At 44.5% G+C, this 14,616-nt stretch overlaps 3 protein-coding genes across 3 annotated transcripts; all 3 read right to left on the bottom strand.

Annotated features, from left to right (window-relative positions):
* Positions 1-3,107: 3,107 nt before the first annotated feature.
* Positions 3,108-5,534, bottom strand: LOC143011868 (protocadherin alpha-C2-like). The gene has a single exon (XM_076164871.1). The coding sequence runs from the start codon at positions 5,532-5,534 to the stop codon at positions 3,108-3,110; it is 2,427 nt and encodes an 808-aa protein (XP_076020986.1).
* Positions 5,535-8,752: 3,218 nt separating this feature from the next.
* LOC143011869 (protocadherin alpha-C2-like) lies at positions 8,753-11,245 on the bottom strand. Its single transcript, XM_076164872.1, has one exon. It carries the CDS (start codon positions 11,243-11,245, stop codon positions 8,753-8,755), a length of 2,493 nt encoding a protein of 830 aa, XP_076020987.1.
* Positions 11,246-12,099: 854 nt separating this feature from the next.
* LOC143011870 (protocadherin alpha-C2-like) lies at positions 12,100-14,616 on the bottom strand. The gene has a single exon (XM_076164873.1). It carries the CDS (start codon positions 14,614-14,616, stop codon positions 12,100-12,102), a length of 2,517 nt encoding a protein of 838 aa, XP_076020988.1.

The raw sequence follows: 14,616 nt of genomic DNA on the forward strand, positions 1-14,616 counted from the left end.
ATGTTCAACAATCTTTATAATAGGATATACTGTATTTACATGTGTTATGTAAGGGTTTGACTTATCGATATAACTGAAAGAACAGGCTTGTTTACCGCTGTGGTTACAAACACTACTAATGTAAATAAACAGCACCAGAAACCTTCAAATTCAATTTAGTTTTTCTGCTCTCTGTTAGAACCTGTCAATCAATTTGAGAGCATCAGCAGGCACCAGTCCTGTTTGTTGAGTCCTCCATGTACATATAAATCACGGATTGTGCCTTTAAAAGTCTAAATTCATACAATTGTCCCATTCTCACCAGCCGTAACTCCTTGGTAAAATACTAAGAAAAGGCAATGAGAGGCATTGGGTTGTTGCCTTTCTTTGCTGTGGCCCCATTTAAATGCTCCCACTCGATTTGAAACATCATCGATTGGAAAATTGATTGCTTAATCATGAGATACCTACAGCTGCAAAAGCTCCTATTCCATGCAAGAACAAAAGACAGGCAGAGAAAGGTAAAGGCCTCACTCTTTGCCGTTTAATGCGCTGCTAAAAAAGAATTGAATCTCTTGACACTCCATATGTACTGTAAGCTTTGCTTCTATATAAAGCAAGAGTCAAGTTGAAAAACCTTTACTAAAAGCAACACATACACATTTACAAAATGCTCATTTCCTTGTTCCACGTTTAAAAATCTTACAATGGTGCTTTCTATAACATTTGGGCAATTGTTGTGCTGTTGGCCGTTTCTCTTCTGAATTACACATCATCACACTTATGGAGCAAGAGAAAGCAAAGGAAATGCAACATCTAGCGCATCTTTGTTTTTAGAGAGGGCAAACAGTCTCTTCAAGGCATTTCAACAATCCTTCGTCCACTCAGTCCTCACTCCAATCAGTCACATGTCGTGGGTTCTTTGAATATCCACTGATGGGAATTTTCTGTACAGTGTCTTCTTCACACAAAGCCTTTTCTTACTTTAGCATGAAGATTGTGTAACAATGGTGGAAGCCGTGCAGTCTTCATGCATATTGAATGGACAGACAGGATTTGTTGATTGGCTTATTATGTGCTTCGAGAGCGATGAAGTGTGTGTCTGTATGTGTATGTGTGTTTTTTGTGGGGGGGCAGGCTCAATAGTCACCTTAATTCGTTTGGCCGTGACAATTATGCACTGTATGTGATATGGACCACACTTAAGGTCAGTCATGGGTTTGGCAGTTGTGCACTGGGGGTTTCGTGTGCAGGAGTTTCACCTTCCCTCTGCCCAGGGGTCCTTCAAGCATCAGTCAAATAGACAGCTGGGGGTTCGGAGCCTTACGTGGAACTGGCGCCGCTGGTTGTCGATTCCTGCCGACCAGAGGTAAGGTAAGAAGTAAGAATTAGACAAAGTTGTGAAAGAATCACAGCACCAACAGCTTTGTTAAGTATCTCATGCAGCCGACATCTGTCAGTGAAACGGGGCTTCAGGCAGAAAGACAGTGGGTTTGGGGTATTGGTCAGATCCAACAACAGGTAGTGGTGAGGTAGAGGTTCTATCAGTGAATACCGTGCTCCATAGATTAGTGAGGTAGAGTGTGTGTTATAGGGATAAATGGGTGAATGGTTTCCTTTGCACCTTTCCTGCACAGAGAATGAGGTCACAATTCACACTACAGCAATCAGGAATTCAAACACTTAACCACTAAATCCAATTATAGTTCTAAGGAACCAAATTATACCAAAAACCACACAGTCGATTTAAGAACATTCAAAAATATGAATCAGTGATGAGTCAGTAAGGGATGGACACAAGTTGCACATGCATAGAACCCCTTAAGTTAAATCAACACATTCCTGAAATGTCTATCATAGCAAAATCCAGATATATAATTTTTTTGAATAATATTTAATCTCTATTACCACTTTTGCTTTATTCTCAAATGGATCACAGATGAACAGATTCAGTATATGATCTAATGTCTGTGTGCGTTAAGGAGAGAAGGTTTTGAAGAAAGGGAAGAAACATTAGTATATAAAGCATATATACTGTGTATATACATCCCAGTATAACTGCACAGTACTGAAAAAAAGCACTGACTATAACGTCGGTGATCAGGCTGATTAGTGGTTGTGCAGCCAACGTGAAATAATCAAACACTGCATGTGATGACAATCCAGTGATCTCCTTCTTAAGTTCTACAAGAAAAAGTAGGCAAGACAAACGGATAATAACAAAAAATAACATCCACTGGGAACAATCTAAACACAAGAAACAGGTCCAACTATTATAAGATAAATCATAAAAGGACATCCGAAGTGGGGGAGTGTGACTCCAGCATACCTCCAGCTGTAGAGTGGACCTTCCTCATTTAGGGTACTTAAGGAGAAAAGAAACAAGCAGTATAATGGTCAGGTCATTTCAGTAAAATGAAAGGAGACAGTGTTTATGTATTCATCACATGGTTTGTTGTGATACAGCCAGTAGAACTATGAAAGAAATACCAATATCAATGTTGAACTGCACAAAGCAAGAAATTGTATGACGACTTATCCTTCACAGCACACGGTTGAAAGAAATGCATTGCAAGTGAAAATGAAGCAAAGTATTGTCTTCTTCCACCTCATAGAGAGAGAGAGAGAGAGAGAGAGAGAGAGAGAGAGAGAGAGAGAGAGAGAGAGAGAGAGAGAGAGAGAGAGAGAGAGAGAGAGAGAGAGAGAGAGAGAGAGAGAGAGAGAGAGAGAGAGAGAGAGAGAGAGAGAGAGAGAGAGAGAGAGAGAGAGAGAGCACGTGCATAAAAAGAATGAGATACGTGAATAAATGCACATATAGCTTTAAGACTTCAAAGAAGACAAATAGACTTTTACAGCACTAGATTGGAGAAACCAACATCTTTCAAAACGATGAAGAGATTCTCATGATTTTTTAAATAATATGTCAATTTTAATGTCTTAACGCAATCAACAATTGTAAGCAGTGGCAAATATGCCACAGGATGATATGTAAAAAATGTTATGCCTTTATTAAACTCCATTTGCAGCTCAAGGGAGAGCTAAGACCTGCAAATCCATATGTTCAGATGTCTCCAGTTGTCAGTTGTGGATTAGGTGGTCATCCCAAACAAACTAAAGGTTTATGTAAACTATTGTTTAGGTAGTACCTGCAGAGTAGAAGCTGCAGAGCCACTAGTCTCAGACACTCCTGTGCTCCTCGGTAAACTGGACACGATGTATCTGGAGCCCTTTGGCGCAGGCTGTCTGACCACCATCTTTCCTTTCCTGGTCTCAGCCAGAAACAGACTGTACCAGTAAGCATCGTTGGACACCAGAGTGGAGTCTGCGATGGTGGAGTTCCTCTCGCTGATCACACTGTTCCTGCTGGGAGGAGCCGCTTTGCTGGGATTGGGTGTCTGACACTTGAGCACGATGGTGACCAGTATGGTGATCAGCAGGAGAAATGACACAGAGCCCAGACCGATGACCAGATACAGGTTGAGGTCTGAGAAGATGTCATATTCTAGAGGCACCTCTGTCATGTCAGAGTAGGCCTTCACAGCAGTCTCCACTGTGGACAGTTTGATGGTGACTGTAGCAGACAGAGCAGGCTGCCCATTGTCCTTGGCAACAACAACCAGTCTTTGGTGGCGTGGATCTCTGTAACTGAACATCCTCATAGTGCGGATCTCTCCGTTGTACTGGTCCAGACTGAATAAGGTGGCGTCTGTCACCTGCAGAAACAGGTAGGTGATCCTGGAGTTGTGAACCGAGTCTGTGTCTAAGGCTATCACCTTGGCAACCAGAGAGCCTTTATCCGTGGATCTGGGGATCTTTTCCTCCACCACTGAGCCGTGCGCTCGCCAAGGAGACACAATCACAGGAGCGTTATCGTTCTGGTCCACTATAACGATGTGGACGGTCACATTACTGCTGAGTGGAGGAGAGCCAGAGTCTCTGGCCTCAATGTGGAACAGGAACTCCTTCTCAATCTCATAGTCAAAGGTTTTCAGTGCGTAAAGATTCCCGTTCTCTGGGTTGATGGAGAACAGCATGGACATGGAGGTGTTGGCTATCTCCTTCTCTATGATGAAATACACTAGATACTGGTTTTCATGGAGGTCAGGGTCAAACGCCGTCAGGGAGCTGAGCAAGGCACCAGGCGCGTTATTCTCCAATACACGTATAGTATAAAATGACTGAGGAAACTGTGGAACATTGTCATTAACATCCAGCAGCTCCAAAGTCATAGTTTCATTATCAGATAAAGGAGGAGAACCTCTGTCTGTGACAGTGAAGGTGATGTCATATTCTGGAACCTTCTCACGGTCTAATGGCTCTGACACCACTAACTCATAATAGTTATCAGAGGATTCCCTCAGTTTAAAAGGCATATTATCAGGAATATGAAGATCAACCACTCCATTATCACCTGAGTCCTTATCACTCACACTAACTACTGCTATCACTGTGTCTGTGGGCTCAGTCTCCTTAATAGGAGATCTGAATGATTTGATGGAAATTTCTGGGTGATTGTCATTCATATCTGTCACCTGTATTGTTAGTTTACACTGTCCTGATAAAGAGTTTGTCCCTTTGTCGCTGGCAATCACCTCCAGCTCATAAAACTTTAAATCTTCGTAATTTATCATCTCTTTCACTCTGATTTCACCATTTTGTGGATTCAGTGTAAACATCTGCTGTGCTCTCTCTGATGTATATAAGCTGTAGGAATATATTATATCAGAATTTGAACCTTCATCTAAATCAGTAGCGTTCATTTTAATCACGAGGCTTCCAGTAGGAGAGTTCTCCATCACAATCACCACATATTTGTCTTCATCAAAGGAAGGGGCGTTGTCGTTCACATCAAGCACACGCACAATGATGCTGGCTGTACCTGTGCGAGCAGGGACTCCACCATCTACAGCAGTGAGGATCAGATTATGAACCGCCTGCTCCTCTCTGTCTAAAGCTCTTTTGAGAATTAAATCAGCAAACTTAGACCCATCCCTCCCGGTCTGGATTTCAAGCACGAAATGCTCGCTTGAGCTCAGATGGTAATTATTGACAGAATTAGTTCCAACATCTGGATCTACAGCGTTATTCAGTGAAAATCGTTCCCCTACTGAGCTTGATTCAGAAATATCCAAATGCATCGTTCCACGTCGAAAATGCGGAGCGTTGTCATTAATATCCATGATTTCCACCTCGATATTAAACATGCGGACTGGATTTTCAATCGTCGCATCTACTTTGAGGAAGCAGTATGTTGTCGTTTTCAGTGGACACAAAAACTCTCGATCGATGCTCTCCAGAATAAACAGCTCTCCCGTCTCCTTGTTGATATTAAGGAATTTTTTATTGGCGACTACGTCGATGCGCATTTTTCTTTCCTTAAGCGTCTTTATGTCTAATCCCAAATCTGCTGCTAAATTGGCGACAACGGAACCTTCCTCCATTTCCTCCGGAACGGAATAGTGAGTAACGGCAGACGCTGTGTTCATCATGGCAGAGAGGAAGAGAAACACGGACACGCACCTTCTCCAGGAGAGCAGATAGATATGATTCGCCATTTGGAAGGATCCGTAATATTTCAATCCAAAATGTGACAGAAAGATGAAGCTGTACTGTTCAGCAGCCGCTAATGTAATGGAGGGTCCGACAGGCAAACGATAGTGACACCAGCAGAGATCTGCGTGTACCAAGTCTTCCTGTCTTCTCTCCAATGAACGACTGTGAGAACGATGACCTCATCAGTGTTTTTTCGTGGGGAGCAGCGACAATACCAGTCACGTATAAAATTGTGCACCTCGTAAAAATAAAATGTTATATAAAACGTATGTATCATTTGGGTATTTTCACAACAATAAAAAGGTTTGCATTAAACTAATTTTCCCGTCATTGTGTACGCGTTTTACGCACGGGCATGTGCGTAAAACCATGAGCTGAGGGACTCAGTGGATTCTTTACCTATTTGTTAACATGCTGCTTTGATCTAAGATGATGATGTATTTATGTATTAATGTGAGATATATTGTTGTTTCAAGTTCATAGATAATATATTTACACACAGTGCGTCAGGTCGGCTGGTTGAGAGAGAAAATATATAAAGATTATATAAATATTCATCCAGTAAGTTATATGAACTGATTAAATAATCACAAATATGAAAAGGCAAACATAATCATCATCACCGTAATTAATTAAAAAATAAATAAGGAAGAATAGATTTTGGAGACACTCAGACTTCTCCTGCATGGAACACTAAAGGGAGTTTACTGCGATTTTGCTGGTCGCGGTTTACATCCCTCCCACCAACAACAGCAGTGATAGAAATTCGGCACTTTGTGAACTGTACCAGGCCATCAGTGAACAACAGACAGCACACCCAGACGGTTTCATCATCCTCGCTGGAGACTTCAATCATGCCGATCTCAAGACTGTCCTCCCAAAACTTCACCAGCATGTCGATTTCCCAACAAGGGGAGACAACATTTTGGACCTGGTCTACACTACGCCCAAAGGAGCCTACAAAGCCACCCCCCTCCCCCACATCGGACTCTCTGACCACATCACTGTTATGCTAATGCCAGCATACAGACAGAGAGTGAAAGTCACCAAACTAGTTCAGAAGCAGGTAAGAGTGTGGCCAGAGGGGGCCTCCTCTGCTCTTCAAGACTGCTTTGACATAACAGATTGGGAAATGTTTAAGCAGGCAGCCACCTACAACAACAACAACCATACAGACATTGAGGAGTACACAGACACTGTGACCTCCTACATCACCAAATGTATCGATGATGTGACCCACACAAAAAACATCATCACCCGGGCTAACCGGAAGCCATGGCTGACAGGGGACGTTCACAGGCTGCTGAGGGCCAGAGACAACGCCTTCAGAGCTGGGGATGAATCTGGCCTGAGAACAGCAAGAGCCAACCTGTCCCGTGGCCTCAGGAAAGCAAAAAAGGACTACACACAAAAAATATCCTCCCACTTCAGGGACAGCAGAGACGCACAAAGCCTATGGCAGGGCATTCAGGCCATCATGGTACAAGCCTGCGCCACAGAGCTGCGAGAGCAACCCAGAGCTGCTCAACAATCTGAACAGCTTCTTTGCACGCTTTGAAGCACAAAACAACACTCGCCCACAGAAGACCCCACCCCCTCCTCACGATCAGACCCTATGCCTGTCTGCTGCCAGCGTAAAGAGGACACTCACCTCTATCAACACCCGCAGGGCCACAGGTCCAGACAACATCCCTGGTCGTGTGCTGAAGGACTGTGCAGAGGAGCTCAAGGATGTCTTCACAGACATTTTTAACACTTCTCTGAGGCAAGCTGTTGTTCCATCGTGCTTCAAGGCCGCCACCATCATACCTGTTCCAAAGAAATCTGCTCCATCGTGTTTCAATGACTACCGTCCAGTGGCACTGACTTCCATCATCATGAAGTGCTTCGAACGGCTAGTCATGTCACACATCACATCCATCCTCCCCCCCACCCTGGACCCCTACCAGTTTGCACCGAGCCAAACGCTCCACAGAGGATGCAATCTGCTCTGCACTCCACCCAGCCCTCACCCACCTGGACAAAAAAGACTCACATGTGAAAATGCTGTTCATAGACATAGACTTTAGTTCAGCATTCAAACCTTAATCCCACAACACCTCATCCACAAACTTGACAATCTGGGGCTCAGCACCTCACTATGCAACTGGCTGCTGGACTTCCTCACTCAGAGGCCGCAAGCAGTACGTGTCGGCAACAACACCTCGAGCAGCATCACACTGAACACAGGGGCCCCCCAAGGCTGTGTGCTCAGCCCCCTGCTCTTCACCCTGCTGACACACGACTGCTCAACAACCTTCAGCACCAATCACATAGTGAAGTTTGCGGACAATACAACTCTGGTGGGTCTCATCACCAAGGGCGACGAGACTCACTACAGGAAGGAGGTCAACCTTCTGACCACGTGGTGTAGGAACAACAATCTCCTACTGAATGTCAGCAAATTCCTGGGGGTGCACATCAGTGAGGACCTCTCCTGGACCACCAACACTGCATCACTGTCGAAGACAGCCCAGCGGCGCCTCTACTTCCTGCGCAAACTGAAGCGAGCGAGTGCACCACCACCCATCATGTGCACATTTTACAGAGGCACCATTGAGAGCATCCTCTCCAGTTGCATCACTGTGTGGGGCGGGAGCTGCACTGACTACAACAGGAAAGCCCTGCAGCGCATAGTGAATACAGCTGGAAGGATCGTTGGTGCCCCACTCCCCTCCCTGCAAGACATTTACACCACCCGCCTCACCCGCAAGGCGAACACAATTGTGAGCCATGCCAGCCACCCCGCACAAAACCTGTTCAGCCTCCTGCCCTCTGGGAGAAGGTACAGGAGCCTACGCTCCCGCACCACCAGGCTCACCAACGGCTTTATCCACCAGGCTGTTAGGATGCTAAACTCTCTCCCCTCTCTACCCCCAGCCCCCACCCACACACACACACGCATAGACACACACACAAACACACACACACACACTCACACTATGGACTCTGAACCCTACAACCCTGCTGCTACTACGTCTGTCTTTGCACTTTGTCTTTGTCTCGTCACTTGCACTAAAGTACTTCGTCACTTTTATTATGGTGGGATACGTCTGTCCTCATTTGCTGTTGCCTGTGCACTTTACTGTTGCCTGTGCACTTTACTGTTTACTGTTACTTGTTACTTGTGTTGGTAAATGTCTTGTCCTGTCTTCACCGTGGGATAGTTAGGAACGTAATTTCAATCTCTTTGAATGTCTTGTATATATGAAGAAATTGACAATAAACCTGACTTTGACTTTGACTTTAAAGCTATTTTCCATACCTGCAGAGTGGAAGCTGCAGAGCCACTAGTCTCAGACACTCCTGTGCTCCTTGGTAAACTGGACACGATGTATCTGGAGCCCTTTGGCGCAGGCTGTCTGACCACCATCTTTCCTTTCCTGGTCTCAGCCAGAAACAGACTGTACCAGTAAGCATCGTTGGACACCAGAGTGGAGTCTGCGATGGTGGAGTTCCTCTCACTAATCACACTGTTCCTGCTGGGAGGAGCCGCTTTGCTGGGATTGGGTGTCTGACACTTGAGCACGATGGTGACCAGTATGGTGATCAGCAGGAGAAATGACACAGAGCCCAGACCGATGACCAGATACAGGTTGAGGTCTGAGAAGATGTCATATTCTAGAGGCACCTCTGTCATGTCAGAGTAGGCCTTCACAGCAGTCTCCACTGTGGACAGTTTGATGGTGACTGTAGCAGACAGAGCAGGCTGCCCGTTGTCCTTGGCAACAACAACCAGTCTTTGGTGGCGTGGATCTCTGTAACTGAACATCCTCATTGTCCGGATCTCTCCGTTGTACTGGTCCAGACTGAATAAGGTGGCGTCAGTCACCTGCAGAAACAGGTAGGTAATCCTGGAGTTGTGTACCGAGTCTGTGTCTAAGGCTATCACCTTGGCAACCAGAGAGCCTTTATCCGTGGACCTGGGGATCTTTTCCTCCACCACTGAGCCGTGCACTCGCCAGGGAGACACAATCACAGGAGCGTTATCGTTCTGGTCCACTATAACGATGTGGACGGTCACATTACTGCTGAGTGGAGGAGAGCCAGAGTCTCTGGCCTCAATGTGGAACAGGAAGTCCTTCTCAATCTCATAGTCAAAGGTTTTCAGTGCGTAAAGATTCCCGTTCTCTGGGTTGATGGAGAACAGCATGGACATGGAGGTGTTGGCTATCTCCTTCTCTATGATGAAATACACTAGATACTGGTTTTCATGGAGGTCAGGGTCAAACGCCGTCAGGGAGCTGAGCAAGGCACCAGGTGCGTTATTCTCCAATACACGTATAGTATAAAATGACTGAGGGAACTGTGGAACATTGTCATTAACATCCAGCAGCTCTAAAGTCATCGTTTCATTATCAGATAAAGGAGGAGAACCTCTGTCTGTGACAGTGAAGGTGATGTCATATTCTGGAACCTTCTCACGGTCTAATGGCTCTGACACCACTAACTCATAATAGTTACCAGAGGATTCCCTCAGTTTGAAAGGCATATTATCAGGAATATGAAGATCAACCACTCCATTATCACCTGAGTCCTTATCACCCACACTAACTACTGCTATCACTGTGTCTGTGGGCTCAGTCTCCTTAATAGGAGATCTGAATGATTTGATCGAAATTTCTGGGTGATTGTCATTCATATCTGTCACCTGTATTGTTAGTTTACACTGTCCTGATAAAGAGTTTGTCCCTTTGTCGCTGGCAATCACCTCCAGCTCATAAAACTTTAAATCTTCGTAATTTATCATCTCTTTCACTCTGATTTCACCATTTTGTGGATTCAGTGTAAACATCTGCTGGGCTCTCTCTGATGTATATAAACTATAGGAATATATTATATCAGAATTTGAACCTTCATCTAAATCAGTAGCGTTCATTTTAATCACGAGGCTTCCAGTAGGAGAATTCTCCATCACATTCACCACATATTTGTCTTCATCAAAGGAAGGGGCGTTGTCGTTCACATCAAGCACACGCACAATGATGTTGGCTGTACCTGTGCGAGCAGGGATTCCGCCATCTACAGCAGTGAGGATCAGATTATGAACCGCCTGCTCTTCTCTGTCTAAAGGCTTTTTAAGAGTCAAATCAGCAAACTTAGATCCATCTCTTCCGGTCTGGATTTCAATTGCGAAATGCTCGCTTGAGCTCAAACGGTAATTTTTCACAGAATTAGCTCCAACATCTGGATCTACAGCGTTATTCAGTGAAAATCGTTCCCCTACTGAACTTGATTCAGAAATATCCAAATGCATCGTTCCACGTCGAAAATGCGGAGCGTTGTCATTAATATCCATGATTTCCACCTCGATATTAAACATGCGGACTGGGTCTTCAATCGCAGCGTCCAATTTTAGAAAGCAAGACGTTGCTGTCTTCAGGGAGCACAGATACTCTCGGTCGATTCTCTCCAGAATATACAGCTCTCCCGTCTCCTGGTTGATGTCGAGATATTTTTTATTGGCGACTACGTCGATGCGCATTTTTCTGTTTTTTAAAGTCTTTATATCCAATCCCAAATCTGCTGCTAAATTGGCGACAACAGAACCTTCCTCCATTTCCTCCGGAACGGAATAGTGAGTAACGGCAGACGCTGTGTTCATCATGGCAGAGAGGAAGAGAAACATGGAAACATACCATCTCCGGGAAAACGGGTGGATATGATGCTCCATTTAGACGATCCGTGTTTAACGCCTTCAGATATGATGAAGGAAATATTCCTTTTGTTCAGTCGTGGAAGGAAACGAAGGTCCTGACCGGATGCGTTGTTGAGAGCAGAGACGTGCGCGCTGTGGGCGTCGTTCTCCTCCTCCAATAAACTAATTTACTAACGATGACATCACCGGATGGTGTTTTCATGGGGAGCAGCGACAATGTTCGTCCTACAAAAGCCTTTGCACATTGAACTTTTCCCAAACAATACTGTGTAAATGTGAATTTTAAATGCATCAAAGCAAAAAATATTATTTTTGTAACGCTTTCGTATAGTGGATATATTTACGTTCCGAGGGTTGAATGTTCGATCACTGTAACTGTCACTTTGTTTTATCCCACTACATATTTACAGATGTTGTTAAAAAGTTTGGACTATGGCAACACGTTAACAAAATGTACCACCAACGACTGCTTATCTTAATATAACGGAGCAGCTTTTTATGTCAATATGTTTGGAGTTTTACACACGGCTACCTGGGGAATACACTATGTCGAAATTGTGAAAATGGTCGTGATTGTATAAGTTTGTCAAGATCATACTAATAATTAAAACTTTAAATCTAATATAACACTAATGTGATCTACAGTCATATTTTTTGATGATGTGGATTATAATATACACAGGGATACACCTGCTGAAGTATATTGTGCAAGAGATTTTAATTAGGGAAATATAGAGTGTCAAATATAACAATGATCTAAATAGATAAACTTCTTTTGATTCAAGTGAAAACAGATTTCCAAGGAAGCTCATATGAAATAGATAAGCTCAAGTGTCTGACCATTTAGGCATAAAAACACTGTAAGCAATTTAGAAAACAAATCCTCCAGAGCTGACAATCAACATGAGCCCATCAAAATCAATAGAGCGGATGTGTATTTTGCAAACAATCTCTGGCAGATAATTAGAATGCTGTTTCCATACCTGCAGAGTGGAAGCTGCAGAGCCACTAGTCTCAGACACTCCTGTGCTCCTCGGTAAACTGGACACGATGTATCTGGAGCCCTTTGGCGCAGGCTGTCTGACCACCATCTTTCCTTTCCTGGTCTCAGCCAGAAACAGACTGTACCAGTAAGCATCGTTGGACACCAGAGTGGAGTCTGCGATGGTGGAGTTCCTCTCACTGATCACACTGTTCCTGCTGGGAGGAGCCGCTTTGCTGGGATTGGGTGTCTGACACTTGAGCACGATGGTGACCAGTATGGTGATCAGCAGGAGAAATGACACAGAGCCCAGACCGATGACCAGATACAGGTTGAGGTCTGAGAAGATGTCATATTCTAGAGGCACCTCTGTCATGTCAGAGTAGGCCTTCACAGCAGTCTCCACTGTGGACAGTTTGATGGTGACAGTAGCAGACAGAGCAGGCTGCCCGTTGTCCTTGGCAACAACAACCAGTGTTTGGTGGCGTGGATCTCTGTAACTGAACATCCTCATAGTCCGGATCTCTCCGTTGTACTGGTCCAGACTGAATAAGGTGGCGTCAGTCACCTGCAGAAACAGGTAGGTAATCCTGGAGTTGTGCACCGAGTCTGTGTCTAAGGCTATCACCTTGGCAACCAGAGAGCCTTTATCCGTGGATCTGGGGATCTTTTCCTCCACCACTGAGCCGTGCGCTCGCCAAGGAGACACAATCACAGGAGCGTTATCGTTCTGGTCCACTATAACGATGTGGACGGTCACATTACTGCTGAGTGGAGGAGAGCCAGAGTCTCTGGCCTCAATGTGGAACAGGAACTCCTTCTCAATCTCATAGTCAAAGGTTTTCAGTGCGTAAAGATTCCCGTTCTCTGGGTTGATGGAGAACAGCATGGACATGGAGGTGTTGGCTATCTCCTTCTCTATGATGAAATAAACTAGATACTGGTTTTCATGGAGGTCAGGGTCAAACGCAGTCAGGGAGCTGAGCAAGGCACCAGGTGCGTTATTCTCCAATACACGTATAGTATAAAATGACTGAGGGAACTGTGGAACATTGTCATTAACATCCAGCAGCTCTAAAGTCATAGTCTCATTATCAGATAAAGGAGGAGAACCTCTGTCTGTGACAGTGAAGGTGATGTCGTATTCTGGAACCTTCTCACGGTCTAATGGCTCTGACACCACTAACTCATAATAGTTATCAGAGGATTCCCTCAGTTTGAAAGGCATATTATCAGGAATATGAAGATCAACAACTCCATTGTCACCTGAGTCCTTATCACTCACACTAACTACTGCTATCACTGTGTCTGTGGGCTCAGTCTCCTTAATAGGAGATCGGAATGATTTAATAGATATTTCTGGGTGATTGTCATTCATATCTGTCACCTGTATTGTTAGTTTACACTGTCCTGATAAAGAGTTTGTCCCTTTGTCGCTGGCAATCACCTCCAGCTCATAAAACTTTAAATCTTCGTAATTTATCATCTCTTTCACTCTGATTTCACCATTTTCTGGATTCAGTGTAAACATCTGCTGTGCTCTCTCTGATGTATATAAACTATAGGAATAAACTATATCAGAATTTAAACCTTCATCTAAATCAGTGGCGTTCATTTTAATTATCAGACTGCCAATGGGAGAGTTTTCCAATACATTTATTTTATAGTGTTCTTTATCAAAGGAAGGGGCGTTGTCGTTCACATCAAGCACACGCACAATGATGTTGGTTGTACCTGTGCGCGCAGGGACTCCGCCATCTACAGCACTCAGTATTAGATTATGCACCGCCTGCTCCTCTCTGTCTAAAGCTTTTGTCAGAATTAAATCAGCAAACTTTGATCCATCTCTGCCGGTCTGGATTTCAATATCAAAATGCTCGCTCTCACCTAAGTGATAGGTTTTCACTGAGTTAGAACCAACATCTGGATCCACAGCGTTGGTCAGTGAGAATCGCTCTCCTGACTGGGTCGACTCAGATATGTCCAAATACATTGTATCTCTGCGGAAATGAGGCGCATTGTCGTTAATGTCCATTATCTCCACTTCAATGTTGAACAATCTTATCGGGTTTTCAATGGTAACATCCATTTTAAGAAAGCACTGACTCTTGCTGAGGCACAAATATTCCCGGTCGATATTATCCGCCACGAACAGCTCCCCCGTTTCTTTGTTTATCTCCAGATACCTTTTATTAGCGGCGACATCCAGTCTCATTTTACGACGATTCAGCGTTTTTGCATCGAGACCCAGATCCGCTGCTAAATCAGCCACCACAGATCCTCTCTCCATCTCCTCTGGAATCGAGTAGTGAGTAACCGCGGAAATCATAGACAATGCGACACATGAGAACGTGTACAGAGAGACGCACCTTCTCCAAAGCCTGTGATTGAATTTCAGATCCAT

Source organism: Genypterus blacodes, unplaced genomic scaffold, assembly GCF_046128005.1.
Source record: "Genypterus blacodes isolate CSIRO-AG114 ecotype Tasmania unplaced genomic scaffold, CSIRO-AGI_Gbla_v1 ptg000139l_1, whole genome shotgun sequence".
Classification (NCBI taxonomy): domain Eukaryota; kingdom Metazoa; phylum Chordata; class Actinopteri; order Ophidiiformes; family Ophidiidae; genus Genypterus; species Genypterus blacodes.

Bases quoted from the DNA above. Each gene is read 5' to 3' on its own strand.
- LOC143011868 (XM_076164871.1), bottom strand. From the start codon at position 5,534: ATGGCGAATCATATCTATCTGCTCTCCTGGAGAAGGTGCGTGTCCGTG.
- LOC143011869 (XM_076164872.1), bottom strand. From the start codon at position 11,245: ATGGAGCATCATATCCACCCGTTTTCCCGGAGATGGTATGTTTCCATG.
- LOC143011870 (XM_076164873.1), bottom strand. From the start codon at position 14,616: ATGGATCTGAAATTCAATCACAGGCTTTGGAGAAGGTGCGTCTCTCTG.